We start from the raw sequence: 26,417 nt of genomic DNA, 5'->3' as shown, positions 1-26,417 counted from the left end.
TACATGTATCCTCTGAATCAGATTGACAAAGTATCCAGCTGGGCAGGATTAAAGGAACCCAAGGGATCGATAGACAAAAGACGGTGATAAAATGACTCACAGTTACCAACAATATATGAGATAAAGTCCTTTGCAAAAAAAGTACATCTTTATGTTAAATTACTAATTGTAGTCTTTTAATGAGAGATTTATTGGCTTGTTATGAAAAGAAAATATAAAAGTGACAGTGTTTTCAGAGTAAAACTTAAATTCTGTGTCTGTGAGCTTTCAGTAAATATATACTGAATTAAATAAGTATGACAGTTTTCGAAGAAAAAGCAAAAGTTACAGCATTTAAGGCAGCATGATTTATTTCTGGAATTGATTCTAGAAAAACTGAGGAGACCCCTACTGTCAAAGCCATTTATAGCTAGACCCCTCCCCCCAAAAAAAAATTTTTTTAAGGCCATTTGTGGGTCTCTGACGTCATTATCTCCTAAAGAATAGAATCTGACTTTCAAGTCTTTTCATTTAAAAAGCTCCTCCTCTTCATGCCATGATATTTGTAAGAATAGAAACTATTCCTACTTAGGTTATGTTAAAATCATGAATTATATTGAAGGTATGTTATATCCCATAGAGCACTGGAGATACAGTCAAAAAAAATTTTACGTCATAGTTCTGACAGTTTATTATGTAATCTGTCTGAACTTCAGAAGGATCCTCATCTTTAAATGAAGATGACACCAACATTACAGGAGTCAGTTCAAGATCATATGCATGTTACATTGACAGTAAGTCACTTTAACTTGTTATTGTTATGATTATACTCTTGGGTCTTTTTTTTTTTTCTTTGATGTATGGGTTTGGCGTCTCTGGCCCTTTTTTTTCCACTCTGTAATATGGGATAATATACCTTCATTAGAATTACTGTGAAAATTAGATACTATCTGTCGCATCTAAAGTGTGTAGAATTGTGCTTGGTACATTGTAGAAGCTCAGTAAAAGGTTACTACTATAATTTTTTGTTGCACAGAGGCCAGAATCTCCCAGTGACTTTCAAGGCCTGCTGCAAATTGGCAGGTACCCTCAGAAGAAAAGCTCTGTGAGAATGTGGAGCTGCCTGGTGTGCTTCCTTCTCTTGGGGAACATAACCTCTCAAGTCCTGCCTCTGATGGTTTACTCCAGTGCTTTCGAATTGATGTTTTATGTACTTTGTCCTGCTTTTGTAGTGTGTTCTGCAGGAGGGTTCGTCCCATACAACTTGTTGGACATTAAGATATATATAATAAAAGTTAGGTATATTTCATCATAGAACAAATCATTGGGGTATACAGTGAGAGCTTTAATAGTTGAGACGTGGAAAGGAAATTTGGAGCTGAAGTGGTAAAGAATTGTCACTTGAATTAAACTTTAAAAATGAGTTGGTCTGTAGTCTTGGGGGACATCTAGGTCAATTGGCATAACATAGTTCATAAAGACAATGTTCTACATCTTACTTGGTTGAGTAGCGTCTGGGGTCTTAAAAGCTTGTGAGGAGCCATCTATGATACAACTATTGGTCTCTTTCCATCTGGAGCAAAAGAGAGTGAAGAAAACCAAAGACTTAAGGAAGCAATTAGTCCAAAGAACTAATGGACCACAGGAATCACAGCCTCCACTAGACAGACCAGAAGAACTAGATGGTGCCTGGGTGCCACTACCAACTGCTCTGACCAAGATCACAATAGAAGGTCCCATTTAGAGTGGGAAAAAAATACAGAACAAAACTCAAATTCCGAAAAAAAAAAAAAAAGACCAGACTTACTGGTTCAATAGAGACTGGAGAAACCCCCAAGACTGTGGCCCTTAGACACCCTTCTAACTTAGAACTGAAGCCATCCCCAGAGATCACCTTTCACCCAAATAATAGACAGGCCTACAAAATAAACAGTAAACCTGTGAGGAAAGAGCTCCTTAGAACAGTCATATCTGTATGAGAGCAAAAGGGCAACATCTGCTCAAAAGCAAAGATGAGAAGAAAGCAGGAAGGGGCAGGAAAACCAGATGAATGGAAATGTAGAACTCAGGATGAAAATGGGGAGAGTGCTGACACATTGTGGGGACTGCCACCAATGTCCCGGAACATTTGTATTTAAATTATTGATTGGGAAATTAATTTGCTTTGTAAACCTTCACCTAAAGCCCAATAAAATATTTTTAAAAATGAGTTGGTCTTAAGAAAATAAAACTGTGGCAAAGAGCATTTTGAGCTTCAAAGGCCTGATGAAGAGGACCCATTTTTATGTTCATGAATAAAGAGACCATTTAAAGTGCAGTGATTAAAAGTATGTGCTGAGAGGCAGACAGATCCTGGGTTCGAACCTTAGCCCTGCTGCTTACTAGCTGCAAGACCTGGGGCAAGGTACATAGTCTCTCGCAGTCTGTTTTCTTAGCTATGGAGTGAATAGCATTATCTCATAGGATTAAATGAGCTAGTAATGCATGTGAAGCTCTTAGCATACTGCTTGGCACGAAGTGAACACTCAGTAAATGTCAGCTGCTGCTGCTATCTTCCTTTTGAACAGGGTGAACAGGTGCAGCAGAGGTTTCAAGTTGTGACATAATAGGGAGTAAAGTCAGAATGATAAATTGGGGCTGCCTAATCTGGAATAACTGGCTAAGGAGTTTGATTCTGATTACAAAAATGGAGATAAGCTTAAGATTTTTGAGTAGGTGAATGGCATAAATATGGGATCCTAAAATGACAAAGCTGGAAAGTCCTTAGAGGTCATGATCTAGAAACCTTTTTTCAGTTCCAAAACTGGACTAGAACCCAGGGCTTATACCTGAGGCAAAGTCTCAGTTCTGCCACAAAAATAAATCCAAAGGATTGTGTGACATTTGTCAAGTGCTTGAAAATAGCTGTTTCCAGGAGGTTTGGAAAAAAGAGAAGCAAGGAAACAAATGGAATACATACTGTAGGAAACAAGTGTTCAGGTTTTGGCTTGTGTTAAAATAAATAAAAATAGTTTTCCCATAGGTACCTTTCAGTGAAACAAATTAAGATTTGAAAAGTCTTAAATTCTTTTGATCACTGTTAACAACCTGAGAGATGTTTGTTAGGGGGAGTAAAACTAAACATGGGTAGTTCTAGAATGCTTTCGGTGGTATTTATAATATTTGTACTGCTGGTAATATTCGAAGGTTAAGTTTTTGCTTAAATAAAATTGAAGATCACTGATTGTCTAGTGACTTTTTTTTATTGTGGTAAATATATATGTAACAAACTATTTGCCATTTCAACATCTGTACATGTACAATTCAGTGGCATTAATTACATTCATCATGTTGTGTAACCATCACCACAATCCATTTCCAAATTTTCCCCTCACCCTTAATAGAAGCTCATTGCCATCTAGACAGTGACTCCCCGCTCCCTGCCTTCTTCCTGCCCTTGATAACCACAATAAACTTTGGTCGCTATACCTTTGCCTAGTCTAGATAGTTCATGTAAGTGAGATCGTACAATCTTTGTCTTTTTGTGACTGACTTATTTCACTCAGCATAATGTTTTCAGGGTTCATCCGTGTTGTATCATGTATCAGGACTTCATTTCTCTTCGTGGCTGAATAGCATTCCAGTGTACCACATTTTGTTTATCCATTCATCTGTTGCTCAACATTTAGGTTGTTTCTACCTTTTGGTTATTGGGAATAGTGCTGCAATGAATATCCGATATATGGCTCCTCAAAATTTTCTCCCGGTCTGTAGATTGCCTCTTCCCTTTGTTGATAAACTTTTATTAAAGTCGTCGTAGTTTCCCAATAATTTTAAGTAAAAACACATAAAAAGAATTCCAGGAGGTCCCTTTAAGACATGTTCTAAACCTTTTATTACTACATAGGCACTGACAGATGTTGGTTGGGATTATTTCTGCTATGCCGACAATTTTTAAGTTTTTTGGTAAATAGAAAAACTTTTTTTAACTTACTTACCACTTGTCATGGATTCAATTGTGTTCCCCAAAAGTATCTGTCAACTTAGCTGGATCATGAGTCCCAGTATTGTCTGATTGTTCACCGTTTTATGTGATTTTCCTATATGTTGTAAATCCTATCACTATGATGTAATAAAATGGATTAGCAGCAATTATATTGATGAGTTCTACCAGTTAGGTAATGTCTTAAGCCTTTCTCTTTTGAGATATAAAAGAGACAAGTGAGCAGAGAGACATGGGGACCTCATACCACCAAGAAAGCAGCGCTGGGAGCAGAGCACATCCTTTGGACCTGAGGTTCCTGCACTGAGATGCTCCCAGACCAGAGGAAAGACTGATGACAAAGACCTTCATCCAGATCCGACAGAGAAAGCCTTTCCCTGGAGCCAGTGCCCTGAATTTGGACTTCTAGCCTACTGGACTGTGAGAGAATAAACTCTTTGTTAAAACCACCCACTTGTGGTATTTCTGTTATAGCAGCAGTAGATGACTAAGACACCACTTTATACATTAACTTACATATCCCGAGAGCTATATAAAAATATTTAATTAAAATAAACATTGAAACCCAGAATACGTTGGTGGTGGTGTTAGGTGCCATTGTGTTGGTTCCAACTCATAATGACCCTGTGTACGACAGAATGAAATATCACCTGGTCTTGCGCCATCCTTGTGACCTCTGTTATACTTGAGCCTATTGTTGCAGTTACGGTGTCAGTCCATCTTTTTGAAGGTCTTCCTCTTTTTTATTGACGTTCTACCAAGCATGATGTCCTTCTCCAGGGACTAGTCCCTCCTGGTACTGTATCCAAAGTACAAGAGACAAGGTCTCACTGTCCTTGCTTCTAAGGAGCATTCTGGCTATACTTCTTCCAAGACAGATTCGTTTGTTCTTCTGGCAGTCCATGGTATATTCAGTATTCTCTGCCAGCACCATAATTCACAGGCGTCAGTTCTTCTTCAGTGCTCCTTATTCATTGTCCAGCTTTTGCATGCATATGAGGTTATTGAAAACACATGGCTTGGGTCAGGCGCAGCTTAGTCCTTGAAGTGACATCTTTCCTTTTTAACACCTTATAGAGGTCTTTTGCAGCAGATTTGCCCAGTGCAATGTGTTGTTTGATTTCTTGACTGCTGCTTCCATGGGTGTTTATCACGAATCCAAGTAAAATGAAATCCTTGACAACTTCAGCTTTTTCTCCATTGATCATGATGTTGCTTATTGGTCCAATTGTGAGATTTTTATTTTTCTTATGTTGAGGTATGATCCATCTTGAAGGCTGTAGTATGGATTACTTCATTAGTAAGTACTTCAAGTCCTCTTTACTTTCAGGAAGCAAGGTTGTATCATCTCTATAACCACAGGTTGTTAATGAGTCTTCCTCCAGTCCTAATGCCCTGTTCTTCATATAGTCCAGCTTCTCGGATTATTTGCCCAGCATACAGATTGAATAAGTATGGTGAAAGGATACAGCCCTGATGCACACCTTTTCTGATTTTAAACCAGACAGCATCTGCTTGTTCTGTTCGAACAACTGCCTCTTGATCTTTGTACAGGTTTCTCATGAACACAATTAAGTGTTCTGGAATTCCCGTTCTTTCCAATGTTATCCACAATTTGTTATGACCCACACAGTCAAATGCCTTTGCATAGTCACTAAAACATAGGTAAACATCTTTCTGGTATTCTCTGCTTTCATCCAGGATCCATCTGACATCAGCAACAATATCCCTCATTTCATGTCCTCTTGTGAATTCACCTTGAATGTCTCTGGCAGCTCCCTGTGAACGTAGTGCTGTAAGCACTTCTGAATTGTCTTCAGCAAGACTTTACTTGCGTGTGATATTAATGATATTGTTGGATAATTTCCGCATCAGGCTGGATCGCCTTTCTTTGGAATAGGCATAAATATGGATCTCTTCCAGGTAGCTGTCGTCCAGATTTCTTGGCATTGCATCTGTTTGTTGAAACATCTCAATTGATAATTCTGTCAATTCCTGGAGCCCTGTTTTTTGCCAGTGTCTTCAGTGCAGCTTGGACTTCTTCCTTCACTACCACCGGTTCTTGACTATATGCTACCTCCTGAAATGACTGAAGGTCAGCTGATTGTTTTTGGTACCGTAACTCTGTGTATTCCTTCCATCTTCTTTTGACGTTTCCTGCATCATTCAATATTTTGCCTGTAGAATCCTTCAATATTGGAACTCGAGGCTTGAGGTTTTTTTTTTTGTTTTCAGTTCTTTCAGCTCAAGAAATGCCAAGTGTGTTCTTCCAGGTCTTTGTATATGTCATTATAATACTTTACTTTGTCTTCTCAATCTGCCCTTTGAAATCTTCTGTTCAGCTCTTTTACTTCATCATTTCTTCTGTTTACTTTCAGTCTCTTCTGACATCCATTTTGGTCTTTTTTTTTTTTCTTTCCTGTCTTTTTAATGAGCTCTTGCTTTCTTCATGTTTGATATCCTTAATGTCATTCCACAGCTCATTTGGTCTTCCCCACGTGTCTGTCAATTCGACATACCGTGGGGGCTTGCATGTTGCTATGATGCTGTAAGTTATGCCACCAGAATTCAGATACCACCACAGTCACCCATGGTGGACAGGTTTCAGCTGAGCTCCCAGACTGAGACAGACTAGGAAGAAAGACGAGGTGGGCTACTTCTGAAAAAAAAATTAGCCAGTAAAACCTTATGAATAACAGTGAAACATTGTCTGATATAGTGCTGGAAGATGAGCCCCTCAGATGGGAAGGCAGTCAAACAATCAGAGAAGAGCTGCCTCCTCGAAGTAAAGTCAACCTTAATGACGTGGTTGGGACCTTCGTTTGCTGATGTGGCATGATTCAAAATGAGAAGAAACAGCTGCAAACACCCATTAATAATCAGGACGTGGAATGTACCACGTATAAATCTAGGAAAATTGGGAGCTGTCAAAAATGAGATGGAATGCATAAATGTCGATATCCTAGGCATTAATGAGCTGAAATGCACTGGTATTGGCCATTTTGAATCAGACATCCGTATGGTCTACTATGCCAGGAATGACAAATTGAAGAGTAATGACACTGCATTCATCGTCAAAAAGAACCTTTCAAGATCTGTCCTGAAGTACAACACTGTCAGTAATAAGATAATATCCATACGCCTACAGGGAGAACCAGTTAATGTGACTATTCAAAATTACGAACCAACCACTAATGCCAAAGATGAAGAAATGGAGATTTTTACCAACTTCTGTAGTCTGAAATTGATCAAATGTGTAATCAGGATATATTGATATTTACTGGTGATTGGAATGCGAAAGTTGGAAACAAAGAAGGATCGGTAGTTGGAAAATATGGCCTTGGTGATAGAAATGATGCCAGAGATCACATGATAGAATTTTGCAAGACCAACAACTTCTTCATTGCTAATACCTTTTTTCAACAACATAAACAGCACCTATACACGTGGACCTTGCCAGATGGAGTACTCAGGAATCAAATGAGCTACATCTGTTGAAAGAGACGATGGAAAAGCTCAATATCATCAGTCAGAACAAGGCCAGTGGCCAACTGCAGATCATCAGTTGCTCATATGCAAGTTCAAGTTGAAGCTGAAGAAAATTAGAACAAGTCCACAAGAGCCAAAGTACGGCCTTGAGTATATCCCGCCTGAATTTAGAGACCATCTCATGAATAGATTTGGCACATTGAACACTAACAACCCAGAATATGTACCTATAAGAAAACCAGACTTGTTGCCATCAAGTCGATTCTGACTCATAGCGACTCTGTAGGACAGAGTAGAACTGCCCCATAGAAGGTTCCCAAGGCTGTAAATCTTTAGAGATGGAGACTGCCACCTCTTTCTCTTGTGGAGCGGCTGGTGGGTTCAAACCGCTGACCTTTTGGTTAGCAGCCAAGTGTGTAACCACTATACCACCAGGGCTCCTTAGATATATATATCTGTAGCCTTTGAATATGTAAGTGAATGCAGACTGCTTACAGAATTCTAAAGGCAGTTCAGCAGTTCACTGATGATGATTTGTGACCGATATCATTCAAACACAGATTCTTATTTAATGTTTGTTAATTGTTGTAAGAACAAGAAACTTCCATAGAATTGTAAAGCTGTATTTCAGTATATCTAGCCATTGTACAACTCCTTTATATTTTTGCTACTCAGTAGTCACACTTAAATTTCTGACTTGGTACTTGTTATTTTCAGAAACAGTGAAATTTTTTAAAGTAAACAATATTTGTTAAGTATTATGACACATTCGTAGCATTTTCTTGGAAGTCACAATTTAATTGATTTGTTTATATAAAAATATAGCTTGATGAATGTGAGGCTTCATATCCTCTGTGTGTTGTTAGCGGATGATTTTGAGAAGGTTTCTTTCTTAGCATATAATGCTTTATAAAACTTAAGCAAATTACAGAAGTCAAACAATACAATTATTAAGCTATTTTAAGCTGTGCTGATAGGATATTTGATATGCATTTTTACTTAGTGTTATAAAAATATAATTGAAATAAGTGTTTGGAAGTCATCATAGCTATTGGAAACATTAGTTTGGTCTATGATTTTGTATGTAACAATTTCATGTCTTCTAGCTTAGCTGATTCATAAAGTACCCCGAGAACCACTGCTGTACCTTTTTACTCAAAAATGACACGTTGTGTGTTCACTTTTGTCAGGTAACAGTTCTTGAACTTCTCCATGAGGGATTGCTGTGAAGGAGAATCAACAATAGCAAAGCAGGAAAAAGTTGACAGTGCAGTTAGCAGTTACGCCTTATCTATACATGATTCGGAAAAGTTCTGCCAAACATTGAATAATTTTCCTGTGGGAAACTTGAGCCCTAAAAGGAAATGAACATAGCTGAAGGGCTGCATATCACTTGGGATTCAGATTTATTTTTAGAATGGCACCATAATGCCGTATTAGGATTGAAGCAATGTGATAGCATTATTTTATTAAACACAGAGTCATTTTTTCTGAGGAGACCATCTACTTTTTAATCACATTGCATCCTATAGATGCAGCATAATAAATAACCACTCAGCTAATACAGCATATTTTAAAAATATGTATTAGAGTTAGAAGTACTTATTTGACAAACATTTCTGAAGCCAGCTTATTGAGTGTAGATCGTATGGCATTTCATTGATTACAATAGATGGTTGGCTTTTTGTTGTACATGTTTTAGGGTAAGTTGTTCTCTTTATTGGAAGGGAAAAAGTGTAAAGGAGGATTAGAGGCATTTGGGCTTATTACGGTTATTTGATTGCCTTGAAGTGGAAGAGCTCCTTACTAAGTAAGATTGATAATAGAGAAACCCAAATGGATTTTTGCATGTGACAGATGATTTTTAAATAATCAGCAAAGATATTTCACACTGAGCTCTGCAGTATTTTGGTTAGCATAGTTTAGAGGTTTAAAAAACAATACAGAAAAAAAACCTTACTGTACCATTTATAATTTAAGTGTCTATTTTTCTGTTACCTGATTTATCTTTTTTCTCGAGCGAAAACTGTGAGAGCCGGAAGTCAGTGGAACTGCCCTTTTTTTCCAAATCTCACACAAGTTTCCCACCTTTCACAGGGTGCTGTCTTACCACTTTTCTGTCGCTCATTTAGTGGAAAATATTTTGAGTTTTCCTACTCTGACAGGTTTCCGCCTTAACACAGGTTCAGCTTTCTCAGGTTTTACTGTAATTTCGCTGGGTTAAAATAAATTATGGTGTTGGTAATGTACAGTGGATTTCGTAATTATGTGCTGTCTAAAATCACAGATCTCCAGAGGTACAGGTAGGGATATTAAGTTGCAAACAAATTAAGCAACTTGCCTGAGTTCATACAAGTTAGTAAGTGGGAGAGGTAGTATTCAGAGCCACAGCTGCTTGACCCTAGAGTTTGTGTTCTGTCTATTACATTGTGCTCTAGTTGTGCTCTAGTAGAGCACCTAAATTCCTTTTTCTCCATTCTTTGTCAAAAGCCCAACTCCAGTCTTGACTCGGTTGTAGTCAGATTCTAAAATGCCTTCAGTTATCGCCATGATCATGGAAATCTAATCCCAGTCTGCTCTGTGTTTGGTGTCTTAGAGCTTTGGAATAGAAATTTTAAAATATTAAGTAAAGTAATTAAAGTATTAATTACTAAATGTATAATATTTTATTCATTTAAAAATTTTAAAGATAAATCTCATCTGTTTTTCGTCCAGCTTTTAAAGTATATTGTTAAGTATTAATAAATGATGGTTGTACAGAAACTATGAATTTTGTATCCAGGAGCAAATCATGAGATTAAATGTACAAAGCAGTATCTCACCCACAACCCACGAATCCAGTTTCCACTAAAATCCTGGCTGTTGCATTGGTGTGGAAGTATAGAGAACAGCACTGCGGGACAAGGAGATTTTATGGTTCCTAGTTGGAAAAAAAATACTACTAACTTGAAGAGTCCCAGTGCCAGTCACGCAGGGACAAGCGAAAATGTGTTTGCATGGGTACATAAGTATTATGCTCTTGAAAGCTAAATTTAAGATAAAGGTGTGTCTGTATTGTCAGTATTAAGTGAGCCCATCAGTCATTTATTTCTAGAATTCTTGTTGATTGGACTATGAAATTCACTTGAGGTGTTTTAATTTGTTTTATATAACACATCGTACCTCATTTTACAAAGGCTTGGAAACCCTGTGGGGCAGTTCTACTCTGTCCTATGGGGTCGCTATGAGTCAGAATTGACGGCAATGAGTTTTGGTTTATTGAGGTACCTTATTAGAATATTTATAATTCAACAAAATAGAAAAAATGTAAATAAGGAAGAGATTTAGAAAATACAAGTAGAAAAGGAAGATAATATGTACACAGATATGCAGAACATAAGATGCTATGTAGTATAAGATTGGGCTGTGAATTTGGCTCTGACTTACTGGAGGACAAAGTAAAAACAGACACTTGATCATTGTCCCTGGGGAAAAATAAATACAATTCTTTAGGAGAAAACAGAATTTTTTCTAGGGACACTGAGTAATATAATAGGAGGTGTCCTCAATACCATGAAATACAAGGCCCTACAGCAGGTTTTTTTTTTTTTTTTTAACTGGGTCCCCAAATATGCCAGTAGTGCAATTTAGTAAAGGTGGCTCTGTGAAAGGCCAAGAGATTGTGTTAAAAAATTACATCTATCTAGTGGTCAGCCTTTTCTTTGTTGAGATTTTTTCACTTTGTTTTTATGTTTAAGAGCGTCATATATTTCTCTCTGCGTGTTATTAGGCCCTTAGTAAACTTTGCTTTTTCGTGAGTGCTGAACAGCCTTTACAAGGAAGCGGTTTCATACAAGTAAAAAGAAAAAGCCCATTTCTATGTCTGCTTTAGTTATAAGAGGCTAGAAAACAAAAGCATCTTTAATGTATTTAATATGACAGGAATTATAAATGCTACTCACTCCTGATAAGAGAATTTTATCACTTGTACAGGGTATTTTTGGGGGCCAAGAATATGGGCTAGGAAGCTAGACCTGGGTTCCAGTCCCACCTTCCTTACTTTCTAGGCGTGTGACCTTAACCAAGTGATTTAACCTCTTTACTCAGTTGTCAAATAATAGTACCCACCTCAGAGGTTTGTTAAGAGGAATATATGATCTGTATATATATAAGTTACTTAGAACAGTGACTGCAGATAGTAAGTGCTATATACATGTTAGCGGTTGTTATTGTATTTAAATAATTATTACTATTTTGAAGTACCAAACTTTGCATACAGCATCAGAGAATTTATGATAGTGCTTAACTCTATAATTCTCAGGCTAAGAACACTATACGTACCTTCTTTTCATTTTGCCAGAATTCCAGTGAATCCTTCCTTAAGATAGGTACAGTATTTGATTTTAAGAGACAAAACCATTTTAATTGTTACTGTTTTTCTTATCACCTTTCTTGGCTCTATCAAATTAGAAATGCTGTTAGAGTTAACATGAGTACCTGCAGTTAAATTTTTAAGATTTCGCAGATTTTTGTAGGATAATTTTGGCCTTGCCCAAACAAACAAAAAAGAACACTTGTTTTCATAGACTTAAAAGTCTTATTTTTATTCCTTATCTTGTTTACTTAAGTAATTCTCATACTTCTAAAACGTATGAGATTAAGTTATAAATGATAAGAATGATACATACTTAAGAGAGAATGATTTTACCTAGGGGACGTTTTAAGTCTTACTTATATATCTCTTTTTAGTGAAACATCCCTTGAACTTTATTTTCCTTCTTTTGGATTTTTAGTGTATCTATTTAGGGTATTTTAAAAACTGAGCCCTTAAAATCACTTCTGACAAGCTGTAGCTGACATTTTAAGAACAAAATATGGAACAACAAAAAAAATTATTTCCATGAAACATACTATAAAGATGGAACATGGTTTGTGTATTGGAGTAGGGTTTTTGGTGTTATTTCTCCTTTATTCTGTTTTCTTAAGTTATAACATGATTGCTTTTAACAAAGCATTTATAGCATTCTGGACTAACCTTAAGAAGAACTAACTTTTTTTTTTTTTTTTTTTTTTAAGGCAACAAGCTAGCTTTGGGAGTAAGAATCTTCCCTATGCTGGTTATTTCTCATGGCAGCCTTCCACTGCATTTTTTGTTTGGGTACTTTCTTTTTCTTCCTGCCATTCTTAGCTTTCTATTTTTCAACTTGAATTTACAAAGGGTGTGTATTCAAAGGGTTTCCTCCAGTTCCCAGTACCTTGTTAATCCTGAGAAATTACCCAGTGGGCCAATTCTCACAGTAAGGTATAAAAATAGTTGTCCAGAAAGATTACAGAATGTGAAACCACAATGATTTGAACTAATAGACTACTTTCAAACCAAAATGAGGAGAAGAAAATAGCACCAATGTTATTATTTCCTTAAATTTTTCTCTGCACAAACTATTTTAGAAGAGCTTTAAAAGAAACTAAGATAGCCTTACCATTGTTTTAATCATGTGTACTAAAAGAATATTAGAATTGAAGCCTAGAAATCAGCCACAGGAACAGAGCCTACCTCTTTGATAGTACTGTTGAGCGTATACCACAATTCAGCACTTCTGTTCCACAAATTCAATTCACCATCTTATTGAGTGCCTAGTAAATCCAAATCGTTATTGGAAATGAATTTGGGTGGCTTAACCACTCAGCCTGTATTTTTCTTTTGTATAGTAAGGAAGTAATGCCTTTTTTTTTAAACAAGCTTTATTTTTTAAAACAGTTTTAGATGAAAATAATAAGAGTATTTACCCCACACCCAGTTTCACCTATTATTAACTAAAATCCACATTTTATTCAGATGTCTGTAGTTTTTATCTAATGTCGTTTTTCTGTTCCAAGATCCCATCCAGGATACCACATAACGTTTAGTTATCACGTCTCCTTAGGCACCCCTTGACTGTGATAGCTTCTCAGACTTTTCTTGTTGTTGATGACTTTGAGAGTTTTGAGGAAGACTGTTCAGATATTTTGTGGAATGTCCCTCAATTGGGATTGGCTTTTCTCATGAGATTATGGGTTTTGGGAAAGAAGACCACAGAGGTAAAGTGCCATTTTTATTATATCCTATCACGGGTAAATAATATCAACATGACTTATCACTGTTGATGTTGACCTTGATCATCTGACTAAGGTAATGTTTTTCAGGTTTTCTCCAATATAAAGTTACTCATTTTTCCCTTTTTCCATACTTTACTCTTTGAAAGGAAGTCACTATGCACAGCTCATATTTAAGGAGTGGAGAGTTATGTTCTCCTTCCTAGAAGGAGAATATCTATGTAAGCTATTTGTAATTCTTCTGCATGGGAGATTTGTCTCTTTTCCCCCATTTATTTATTCGTTCAGTTATTTATTTATGTAAGTATGGACTCACGAATATCGGTATTTCAGGTTATAATCCAGTATTCGTTTATTTACTTTGTTGTTCAAATTGTTCCTCCTTTGGCCATTGGGAGCACTTTCACTTGGTTCTTGTATCCCTTTAACATACCTCCATCATTATGGGTTTGTTTTCTTTGAGAATCAGAGTATTTCCATATTTTTTGGCACTACAAGATGTTCCAGGCTCATCTTGTATATTTTATGCCTCATTCCTAGCATCAGTCATTTCTTTAAGGAGCCCTTTTATTCAAGGAACTTTTATTGGTGAGTAGAATTAGAAACCAAGATATGAGAGCTAGAAGTTCTTTTTGCTGTTGGGTGTTCTTCTAGGCTCTCTCAACTAAAACAGCAAGGAAATACATATGTGGTAATGCCTTTTTTATCTGTCATCATGTGAGTTCAGCAAACCATGCATTGGAGTTAAAATGGGATGGAAAACCCGTTGCCCTTGAGTCGATTCCGACTCATAGCGACCCTAAAGGACAGAGTAACTGCCCCTTAGGGTTTCCAAGGAGCACCTGATGGATTCGAACTGCCGACTCTTTGGCAGCCACAGCTCTTAACCACTACACCACCAGGTTTTCCAAAATGGGATGGAGTCAAACTTTATATGCAGGCCCTTTACACAGTGCCAGGTACACAGTAAGGGCTCAAGGAATGGTAGCTGGTATTCTCTTACTGTTATGGATTGAATTATGTCCCCCAAAACTGTGTCAACTTGGCTTGGCCATGATTCCCAGTATTGTGTGATTTTCCACCACTTTTTCATCTGATGTGGTTTTCCTGTGTGTTATAAATCCTACGTCTGTGATATTAATGAGGCAGAATTAGAGGCAGTTATGTTAATGAGGCAGGACTCAATCTGCAAGATTAGATTGTATCTTGAGTAAGTCTTTTTTGAGATATAAAAGAGAGAAGCCAGCAGAGAGACAGAGGGACATCATGTCACCAAGAAACTAGTGTCAGGAGCAGAGTGCATCCTTTGGACCCAGGACCCCTACACTGAGAAGCTCTTAGACCAGGGGAAGATTGATGACAAGGACCTTCCTCCAGAGCCAACAAAAAGAGAAAGCCATCTTGTGGAGCTGGTGCTGTAAATCAGACTTCTAGCCTTCTAGACTGTGCAAGAATAAACTTTTGTTTGTTAAAGCCATCCACCTGTATTATTTCTGTTATAGCAGCACTAGATTACTGAGACACTTATTTTTTAACATTATTAATAAGATACAGTTTATAGTTATATTTAGACTAGAAGGAGGCTAGGAAAGGCACATAAATGATAATTCCAAAGCAGAGCAGGGCAGTTCCTATAAGAGTGGTACCAGTGTGGTATGTAAATTGGTACAACTTTTCTAGAAGACTAATTGGCAGTCTAACTCAAAATTCAAAAAATAAAGATTATGCTAGATCTTTGGGGGCGTGGAGTGATTGTGGAAACCATCCCCTCTCCCTTAAGAATCATTGCCCTGTTTATAGCCTTGTTTTTAACAAAAGAAGTAGAATAGTCTGAATAATCCAAAGTAGGATAATTAGCATAGTAAATTAAGGTATAGCCATGTGATAGGTTACTGCACATTAAAAGTGATAGGGTAGGATAGTTGTCAAAAAACATAAAAGGATACAATATTTGTAGTTAGTAAAAATGAATTTTCAAAACCACGTGTCATGAATTGAATTACATCCCCCCAGAAATGTATGTATCAACTTGGTTAGGCCATGATTCCTGGTATTATGTGGTTGTCCTCCATTTTGATTGTAATTTTATGTTAAAAGGATTAGGGTGGGATTGTAACACCACCTTTATTCAGGTCACCTCCCTGATCCGAAGTAAAGGGAGTTTCCCTGGGGTGTGGCCTGCACCACTTTTAACAGATAAAAGGAAAAAGAAGCAAGCAGAGAGTGGGGACCTCACACCACCAAGAAAGAAGTACCAGGAGCAGAGCACCTCTTTTTGACCCCAGGGTTCCTGTGCAGAAAAGCTCCTGGTCCAGGGGAAGATTGATGAGAAGGACCTTCCTCCAGAGCCGACAGAGAAAGCCTTCCCCTGGAGCCGATGCCCTGAATCTGGGACTTGTAACCTACTAGACTGTGAGAAAATTAATTTCTCTTTGTTAAAGCCATCCACTTGTAGTATTTCTGTCATGGCAGCACTAGATGACTAAGACACAGTCTAAGCCCATTTTATAAAAATAATTATGTAAAAAGTTATATGCCTACCAAACATTACCTACAGTTATTTCTGAGTGGTGAAATTACAGATTTTTTCTTTCATTTTTCATTTTTTCCCTGTTATTACAATAAGGAAGCAAAAAACTTTAAATTAGTACACGAAGAAAACAAACGTTAAATTTGTCCTTTTAAAATGCAGTGAAGTATGTCATTGCATACTTTATGACACATTGCATTGGGCAAATCTGCAAAAGACCTGTTTAAAGTGTTAAAAAGCAAAGATGTCAGTTGGTAAATGGTATCGAATATACCATGGACTGCCAAAAGAACGAACAAATCGGTCTTGGAAGAAGTATACCCAGAATGCTCCTTAGAAGCAAGGATGGCGAGACTGCGTTTCACATACTTTAGACATGTTATCAGGAGGTATCAGTCTGTGGAGAAGGACATCATCCTTGATAAAGTAAAGGGTTAGCAAAAAAAGAGGACGACCCTCAACGAGAAGAATTGACAACAGTGACTGCAACAGTGGGCTCAAGCATAAGAACGATGGCGAGGATGGCACAGGACTGGGCAGTGTTTCATTCTGTTGTACATAGGGTCACTGTGTTGGAACTGACTTGAGGGCACCTAACAACAACACAGTGTCATTAATTTTTAATTATATTTGGGCAATAGTAAGTAACCCCATTTGGCAGGAGTATGGGAAACATGAAGAGGAAATTAAAGAGATTTAAATCTTAACACCAGTGGGTTAAATCTTAGTTGTTTTTGTTGTTAGGTGCTTTCTTATGGAATCAGTTTCAGCTCATAGCACCTTCATGCGACAGAGTAGAACTATCACATAGAGTTTTCTAGGCTGTAATCTTTACAGGAACAGATCACTTGATCTTTATCCCGTAGAACCGCTGAGTGGGTTCGAACTGCCAGTCTTCCGGTTAGTAGCCAAGAGTGTAACCATTGCTCCACCAGGGCTCTTTTTGAGTGATAATAAAACTCCAGTGCCATTCAGTCGATTCTGACTCATAGCGACCCTGTAGGACAGAGTAGAACTGCCCCATAGAGTTTCCAAGGAGTGCCTGGCAGATTCAACCTGCTGACCCTTTGGTTAGCGGCTGTGGCACTTAACCACTATGCCACCAGGGCATGAGGTGTTAATTCTCAGTATTTGTTTAGTGAAGAAGTTTTTAAAGTGCTGGTATTTTAGAGTATACCTTTTAATGAAACTACTTCTAGTAATGCCAGTCACCCCTTTTTCTCTTGAGGTTTTTCAAGGCAACATGCATAAAGAGGAAAAGTGACAATGACAAACAAGGTTTAACTTAATTGCTAGCCAGGAGCGTTTAATAGCACATTGGACTTGGAACATGTATGGCCTGGATTCTAGGCCTTTCTGTTGTTAGTGTCCCACTCTTTCCACCAGCCATCTGCAAAATCCTAAGGCATAAATATGTTGCAGCATTTAAGAGAGAGCAAATTATCCTGGACTGTCTTTTTAAGCAATGACCCTACTTACTTTATAGCCCAGTTGGTATCCTGAAATAGAGTACTTTGTTTTTACACAAATAACACCACCTTCCAGGTTTGTTTGCCAACCATGCTGTGTCCATCCCCCCCCCCATTTATCTAAGTGTGCTATGCTAATTTTTTTATATCAGCGTGTAAAAAAAATTGGCATTGTGAAGCTTATGAAAATACCTGGGGGTGAGGGAAGGGCACAGTTGGCAAACAAACATAGAAAAAAAAATTTTTTTTTTTTTTTTAAGGCATGCATAATTTGTATAATAATAGGGTAGTGCTCCTTTTACTTGTGAAACAGCAAGTTTGGGGAAGAAGGTAAGGACCTCTTCTTCTAGTGTGAATAGTAATAGGAAGCCAGTAAATGTTTATGACCAGCCAAATGATGTGATTAAACTGTGTTTCAGGAAAATTAATTTGATATAGTAGTATTGGTAAAAGCAGAGAGATAGAGGAAGATCTGTTAGGCTATTATATTAGGGTTGGTAAGAAGAAATGTAGATGTGACTTTTCATGATGCACTAATATGGAAAGGAACAGACAGAGTTCAGAATTTGCAGAAAGAGGATCTCCACATCACTAATCATTTGTGGGAGCTAGAATCAGGTATCTGTTAGATTCTCAGTCCAGATGACAGAGAAGGTAGTAAAACCTGATGCCATTCACAAAAATAGGGAAGTCTTGAGAAGTTTGGTGGTGGAGGGTGGGGAATAAGATTAGTATTTTTTTAAAGTGCGGTATGATTTACATACAATAAAATGTACACATCTCAAGTGTTGAGTTTGATGAGTTTTTATTTTTATTTTTGTTGTGCTTTAAGTGACAGTTTACAAATCAAGTCAGTCTCTCATACAAAAATTTACACACACCTTACTATATACTCCTAGTTGCTCTCCCCCAAATGAGACAGGACACTCCTCTCCACTCTCTATTTACGTGTCCATTTGGCCAGCGTCTGACCCCCTCCGCCCCCTCATCTGCCTTCCAGACAGGAGCTGCCCACATAGTCTCAAGTGTCTACTTGATCCAAGAAGCTCACTCCTCACCAGTATCATTTTCTATCCTATGTTGTTAGTTATTGTTAGGTGCCCTCGAGTCAGTTCCAACTCATAGCGACCTTGTGCACAATAGAACAAAACACTGCCTGGTCCTGTGCCATCCTTACAATCGTTGTTACACTTGAGCTCATTGTTGCAGCTACTGTATCAGATCTACCTCACTGAGGATCTTCCTCTTTTTCACTGACCCTGTACTTTGCCAAGCATGATGTCCTTCTCCAGGGACTGATGCTTCTGACAACATGTCCAAAGTATATAATATGCAGCCTCGCCATCATTGCTTCTAAGAAGCATTCTGATTGTACTTCTTCCAAGTACTTTCTTTCTATCCCATAGTCCAGTCTAATTCCTGTCTGAAGAGTTGGCTTTGGGATTGGTTCCTGTCTTGGGCTAATAGAAGGCCCGGGGACCATGACCTCTGGGGTCCTTCTAGTCTAAGACCATTAAGTCTCGTCTTTTTATGAGAGTTGAGGTCTACATCCCACTGATCTCCCGCTCCCTCAGTGGTTCTCTGTTGTGTTCCCTGTCAGGACAGGCACCAACTAGTTCTTCTGGTCTCAGGCTGTTGTATTCTTTGGTTTATGTGGCACTTTCTGTCTCTTGGGCTTATAAATACCTTGTATCTTTGATGTTCTTCATTCTCCTTTGCTCCAGGTGGGTTGAGACCAATTGATTCATCTTAGATGGCCGCTCGCTAGCATTTAAGACCCCAGACGCCACTCCGAAATCGGATGCAGAATGTTTTCTTAATAGATTTTATTATGCCAAATGACTTAGATGTCCCCTGAAACCATGGTCCCCAAACCCCTGCCCCTGCCACACTGGCCTCCGAAGCGTTCAGTTTATTCAGGAAACTGCTTTGCTTTTGTTTTAGTCCAGTTGTGCTGACATCTCCTGTATTGTGTATTGTCTTTCCCCTCACGTAAAACAGTTGTCTACTATCTAATTAGTGAATACTCTCTCCCACCCTCCCTCCCTACTCTCGTAACCATCAAAGAATATTTTCTTCTCTGTTTAAACTATTTCTCGAGTTCTTATAATAGTGGTCTTATATAATATTTGTCCTTTTGCAGCTGACGAATTTCATTCAACATAATGCCTTCCAGGTTCCTCCATGTTATGAAATGTTTCACGGATTCATCATTGTTCTTCAGAGTTTGATGAGTTTTGATAGCTTTATACACCTGTGTAACCACCACCAAACAAGATTTAAACATTTCCATAATTCCAGAACGTTCCCTGGTGCCCCTTTCCAGTTGATCCTGTCCCCCACAGCCCCACCCAGCTATAATCCTTTTGATTTCTATCACCTTAGAAAAAAATTTCCTACTCTAGGATTTTCATTAATGGAACTATATAATATGTACACTTAATGTCTGGGCTTTTGGTCAACACGTTTTTTAAAATTGATCTATGTTGTATGTATCAACAGATTGATTTTCATGGGTGTGTAGAATTGTATTATATGAATTGTCTTAGGGTTCTCTAGAGACAGAACCAGTAAGATATGTACATATATAGAGAGACTGATTCATTTTAAAGAATGTGCTCACATGATTGTAGGTGGCTGATAAGGCCAAAATCATAAGTCAGGTGACAGGCTGGAGATTCTTACAGTCTTTTATCTGAAAATTTATAAGTCAGGTGACAGGAAAAGTGAAGAGTAAGTTCTGGCAAAATGTCTGTTTATAGTCTGGAGGCAGAATGCACTGTAGGGAAACTCTACATTTTGCTTTTAAGGCCTTCAATTGACTGGTTGAGACTGACCCATGTTATAGAAGGTTGATGTAATCACATGTAACTACTTTATCCACCACCCATCTGTCACTTTGTTATACTGTTAACGGCTTCTGTGTTGCTATGATGTTGATGTTAGGTGCTGTCAAGCCTGTTCCCACTCACAGATATCCTGTGTGTAACAGAACAAAACACTGCCCAGTCCTGCACTGTCCTCAAAATTGTTGCTGTGTTTGAGCCCATTGTTAACAGCTGTGACATTTCATTGAAGGTCTTCCTCTTTTTTTCCTGACCCTCTACTTTAACAAGTATGATGTCCTTCTGTAGCGACTGGTCCCTCCTGATAACATGACCAAAGTATGTGAGATGAAGTCTCACCATCCTCACTTCTAAGGAACATTCTGGCTGTATTTCTTCCAAGACAGATTGTTCCTTCTTCTGGCACTCCATGGTATATTCAGTGTTCTTCACCAACACCACAATTAAAAGGCATCAATTCTTCAGTCTTTTTTGTTGGCAGAGCTTTCACATGCATATGAGGTGATTGAAAATACCGTGGCTTGGATCAGGTGCACCTTAGTCTTCAAAGTGACATCTTTGCTTTTGAATAAAGAGGTGTTTTGCAGCAGATTTGCCCAATGCAATACTTTGTTTAATTTCTTGACTGCTGCTTCCATGAGCGTTGATTGTGGATCCAAGTAAAATGGAGTTCCTGACAACTTCAGTCTTTTATCCATTTATCATGATATTGCTTATTGGTCCAGTTGTGAGGATTTTTTTTTTCTTTATGCTGAAGTGTAATCCATATCAAAAGCTGTAGTCTTTGATCTTCATCGGTAAGTGCTCGCTTTCAGCAAGCAGCGTTGTGTCATCCGCATATCACAGGTTGTTAATGAGTCTTCCTTCAATCCTGATGATTAATTTTTCATATAGTCCAGCTTCTGGGTTTATTTAGTCAGCATAAAAATTGAATAAGTATGGTCAAAGGATACAGCCTTGACGTACACCTTTCCAGATTTGAAACCACAAAGTATCCCCTTATTTTGTTGGAACAACTTTTTCTTGATCTACATACACAGTTAAGTGTTCTGGAATTCCCATTCTCCCCAGTGTTATCCATAATTTATTATAATCCACGTAGTCAGATACCTTTGCACAGTCGATAGAATGCAAGTAAACATCTTTCTGGTATTCTGCTTTCAGCCAAGATCTATCTGACATCAGCAGTGATACTCCACACTGCCTCTCCTAAATCTGGCTTGAATTGTTGGCAGTTCCTGTTGATATACTGCTGTAGCCACATTTCTTGTTGTTTTTTTTTTTTTTTTTTTTTAATTTTTATTGTGCTTTAAGTGAAAGTTTACAAATCCCGTCAGTCTCACACACAAAAACTTATAAACATCTTGCTACATACACCCAGTTGCCCTCCCCCTAATGAGACCGCCTGCGCCCTCCCTGCACTCTCTCTTTTCGTGTCCATTTCACCAGCTTCTAACCCCCTCTACTCTCTCATCTCCCCTCCAGGCAGGAGAAGCCAACATAGTCTCAAGTGTCCACCTGATCCGAGAAGCTCACTCCTCACCAGCATCCCTCTCCAACCCATTGTGCAGTCCAATCCCTGCCTGAAGAGTTGGCTTTGGGAATGGTTCCTGTCCTGGGCCAACAGGTGGTCTGGGGGCCATGACCACTGGGGTCCTTCTAGTCTCGGTCAGACCATTAAGTCTGGTTTTTTTACAAGAATTTGGGGACTGCATCCCACTGCTCGCCTGCTTCTTCAGGGGTTCTGTGTTGTGTTCCCTGTCAGGGCAGTCATCAGTTGTAGCCGGGGCACCATCTAGCTCTTCTGGCCTCAGGCTGATGTAACCTCTGGTTTATGTGGCCCTTTCTGTCTCTTGGGCTCGTAATTACCTTGTGTCCTTGGTGTTTTCCATTCTCCTTTGATCCAGGTGGTTTGAGACCAATTGATTCATCTTAGATGGCCACTTGGTAGCGTTTAGGACCCCAGACGCCACTCTCCAAGGTGGGATGCAGAATGTTTTCTTAATAGATTTTATTATGCCAGTTGATTTAGATGTCCCCTGAAACCATGGTCCCCAAACCCCCGCCCCTGCTACGCTGGCCTTTGAAGCATTCAGTTTATTCAGGAAACTTCTTTGCTTTTGCTTTAGTCCAGGTCTGCTGACCTCGCCTGTATTATGTGTTGTCTTTCCCGTCACCTAAAGTAGTTCTTACCTACTATCTAGTTAGTAAATACTCCTCTCTCACCCTCCCTCCCCCCTCTTGTAACCATCAAAGGATATTTTCTTCTCTGTTTAAACTATTTCTCGAGTTCTTGTAATAGTGATCTTATACAATATTTGTGCTTTTGCAGCTGACTAATTTCACTCAGCATAATGCCTTCCAGATTCCTCCATGTTATAAAATGTTTGACAGATTCATCAGTGTTCTTTATCGATGCGTAGTATTCCACTGTGTGAATATACCATAATTTATTTATCCATTCATCCGTTGATGGGCACTTTGGTTGCTTCTGTCTTTTTGCTATTGTAAACAGTGCTGCAGTGAACATGGGTGTGCATATATCTGTTCATGTAAAGGCTCTTATCTCTCTCGGATATATTCCAATTAGTGGGATTGCTGGATCGTATGGTAGTTCTATTTCTAGCTTTTTAAGGACATGCCAAATCAATTTCCAAAGTGGTTGTACCATTTTACATTCCCACCAGCAGTGTATAAGTGTTCCAGTCTCTGCACAGCCTCTCCAACATTTATTGTATTGAGTTTTTTGGATTAATGCCAGCCTTGTTGGAGTGAGAAGAAATCTCATTGTAGTTTTGATTTGCATTTCTCTAATGGCTAATGATCGTGAGCATTTCCTCATGTATCTGTTAGCCACCTGAATGTCTTCTTTAGTAACTTGTCTGTTCATATCTTTTGCCCATTTTTTAATTGGGTTATTTGTCTTTTTGTAGTTGAGTTTTTGCAGTATCATGTAGATTTTAGAGATCAGACACTGCTCGGAAATGTCGTAGCTAAAAACTTCTTCCCGGTCTGTAGGTAGTCTTTTTACTCTTTTGGTGAAGTCTTTGGATGAGCATAGGTATTTGATTTTTTAGAAGCTCCCAGTTACCTAACCTAGTTTTTCTTCTGCATTGTTAGTAATGTTTTGTATGCTGTTTATGCCATGTATTAGGGCTCCTAACATTGTCCCTATTTTTCTTCCATGATCTTTATCGTTTTATATTTTATATTTAGGTCTTTGATCTCTGCAGCCACTTTTGAATGATCTTTGGCAAAATTTGACTTGAGTGTGGTATTAAGGATATTGTTTGATAATTTCTGCATTCTGTTGGATCACCTTTCTTTGGAATGGGTGCAAATATGGATCTCTTCCAGTGGGTTTGCCAGGTAGCTGTCTTCCAAATTTCTTGGCAAAGACGAGTGCATGTTTGATTAATTTTAGGCTGCAGAAATTGGTAAAAAAAATACTAGTGGTTAAGAGCTATGGCTGCTAACCAAAAGGTCAGCAGTTCAAATCCACCAGGTGCTCCTTGGAAACTCTATGGGGCAGTTCTCTTCTGTCCTATAGAGTTGTAAGGAGCCGGAATCGACTCGATGGCAATGGGTTTGGTTTTGGTTTGCATAAATTGGAATAATAGTCTTATTAACTGGTCTTCCTTTTAAGTGTATTGATGTTATATCACTGACAGTGTTGTACTTCAGGAGAGTTCCTTGAAATGTTTTTTGATAATGAATGTGATGCCGTTCCTCTTGAATTTGTCATTCCCAGTGTCCTAGGTCATATGGTTGTCTGATTCAAAATGGCCAGAGCAGTCCACTTCAGCTCACTAATGCCTAGGATATCAGTCTTCAAGTGTTCCATTTCATTTTTGACAGCTTCCAATTTTCATAGATTCATACTTTGTACATTCCTCATTCCAATCATTAATGGATGTTTGCAGGTGTGTCTTATTTTGTGCCGTGCCGCATCAGCAAATGAAGGTCCCCAAATCCGTACTCCATCCATGTCATTAAGATTTACTCTACTTTGAGGAGGCAGCTCTTCCCCAGTCATATATTGAGTGCCTTCCAACCTGAGGCACTCATATTCCAACACTACATCAGTGTTCCGCTGCTATTCATAAGGTTTTCCCTAGCCAGTTTTGTAGTAGATCGCCAGGTCCTTCTTCCTAGTCTGTCTTAGTCTGGAAGCTCTGCTGAAACCTGTCTATCATGGGTGACTCTGCTGGTATTTAAAATACTGATGGCATAGCTTCTAGTGTCATGGCAACACACAAGCCACCACAGTATGACAAACCGACAAAGGAGTGGTGGGTTGCTGTGATACTGGCATCTTTTCCACTGGTATTTTAGGTGCTAGGAGAGTCACCCATGGTGGACCCATTTCAGCAGAGCTTCCAGACTGTGACAGATGAGGAAGAAAGGCCTTGCAATCTATTCTGAAAATTAGCCAATGAAAACTTTATGTATCACAACAGAGTATTGTCTGAAATAGTGCTGGAAGATGAGCCGTCTAGGTTGGAAAACACTACACACTAGCTGTCCTACTTGGGTAAGTGTTACAAAGCTCTTTATTTCCACTGATGCATACGCAGAGGCACCCCACTCCACCAAAAAGCTTCCTGCCCAGAGACACTCAGCTCTCTTGCACTGTGGATCAGTGAACCTGGTTCTGCCAAGTGCCCAGAGGCACCCTATTCCACCAGCAAGCCTTTTGCCTGAAGTTGCTGAGTTAACAGCCATAGCTCTTAACCACTGCACCACCAGGGCTCCGTGAGGGGTCCCAAATATTGAAAGCAATCTTGTAAAAGAAGTAGGAAGACTCACACTTCCCAATCAAAACCTATTATAAAGCTACAGTCTGGTATTGAGAGGTGGGGCCAAGATGGCAGAATAGCCAGATGCTTCCGGCGAGCCCTCTTAAAGCAAAGACCCGAAAAATCAAGTGAAACGATTGTATTTGTGACAAGGTAGGAGCCCTGAACATCAAAGGCAAAGTTAGAAAATGGACTGAGCGGCGGGGGGAGAGAGAGGCGGTTTAGAAGCGGAGAGGAGTTGCCAGACCTGAATCGCTGGGATCCCTCAGGCACCATACCTGGGAGTGGCTGCGGCAGGCGGTGATAGCATTCGACCTAAGTTTCTCAGGGAGCATCAGCCAAGCTGCGCAGCCTACTCATACCACCAGAGCCAGAGAAGAACAGCGCTCTCAGCAAAAGCTAAGTACTTGTGTGTATTTACCGCGCCCCCTGCCCCCAAGCCAGCTTCAGTGGCTGTTGCTTTCCCTGGGCCTGAGATTGGCCCATTTGAGTGCCCTGAGCCTTGCTCGGACTTGGAGGAGGAATAAATTCACAACAGGCGGAAAAGATAATTTGCCAGTTCCACTAACCTGGGGAGCTCAGGACAGAAGCAGCTCCTGTCTAGGCATGAACGCTCCCTGGACTTTGAATACCTTTCCCCCCGCGTGGACCTGTGTGGCCCTATTTCAGGAGAATAGGCCCTTGCTGGCAGACTGCGAGTGTTTAAGCTGTAGAGTGGAGAGGTGGGTGTTGACACCTCTTTGTCTGTTAAACAGGGTCCTTACCTACCCACATCAGGGTCCCGAGGACTGGTGGCTCCGCTCAGGTCACACAGCCAGCCACCTGTGACGACAGAGGTCCCGGGATAATTGGTACCTTCCAGTCCTTCCAACCAAAAACCTTGGGTGTCTGTAAAACCCACCCACCTGTATGCTCTAGGGAAGGGGGGGATGCACTTTCCTCAGAGACACATGGGGGTTGGTTCTCAGCCCTCTGTCTTGTTCAGAGCATCACCCCCTGCTGCAACCAGATACTAGCACCTACACCAAACACCCCTGCTGCTCTAAGACTGTAGGACAGAACCTTTACCACACAATTGATGACCAGCTACCTGGACACCTGAGCTGAATCCACACAAGAAAAGTGAATGGACTCATAAGCTCATATACCTGATAACAGCTCTACCCATCTCGTGACAGGATGTCAGAGCTCCAAAGGCGAAAATAATCAAGCTAGCTCACTCAAGCAACTCATTTGGGCATATCAAAACAA

The 26,417-nt window shown here is 39.2% G+C and overlaps 1 protein-coding gene across 13 annotated transcripts in view; it reads left to right on the top strand.

Annotated features, from left to right (window-relative positions):
- The window catches only part of RABGAP1 (RAB GTPase activating protein 1), a 177,002-nt gene that overhangs the window by 108,232 nt on the left and 42,353 nt on the right, over nucleotides 1–26,417 (top strand). The window contains exon 2 of one of the 13 annotated variants that reach the window (XM_023544941.2): nucleotides 696–773. The exons of 11 other annotated variants lie outside the window; for them this stretch is intronic. In XM_023544941.2, coding sequence (XP_023400709.1) covers nucleotides 714–773 — 60 coding nt within the window. In that variant the 5' untranslated portion in view covers nucleotides 696–713. Of the gene's footprint in view, nucleotides 1–695; nucleotides 774–13,373; nucleotides 13,508–26,417 lie in introns of those variants that run through there. One more of the 13 variants, XM_023544942.2, reaches the window with a different exon arrangement.

This window comes from Loxodonta africana, chromosome 9 (genome assembly GCF_030014295.1).
Source record: "Loxodonta africana isolate mLoxAfr1 chromosome 9, mLoxAfr1.hap2, whole genome shotgun sequence".
NCBI classification, from domain to species: domain Eukaryota; kingdom Metazoa; phylum Chordata; class Mammalia; order Proboscidea; family Elephantidae; genus Loxodonta; species Loxodonta africana.
Note: the sequence above shows the minus strand (reverse complement) of the source record. Positions and strands in the feature narration are given on the sequence as shown.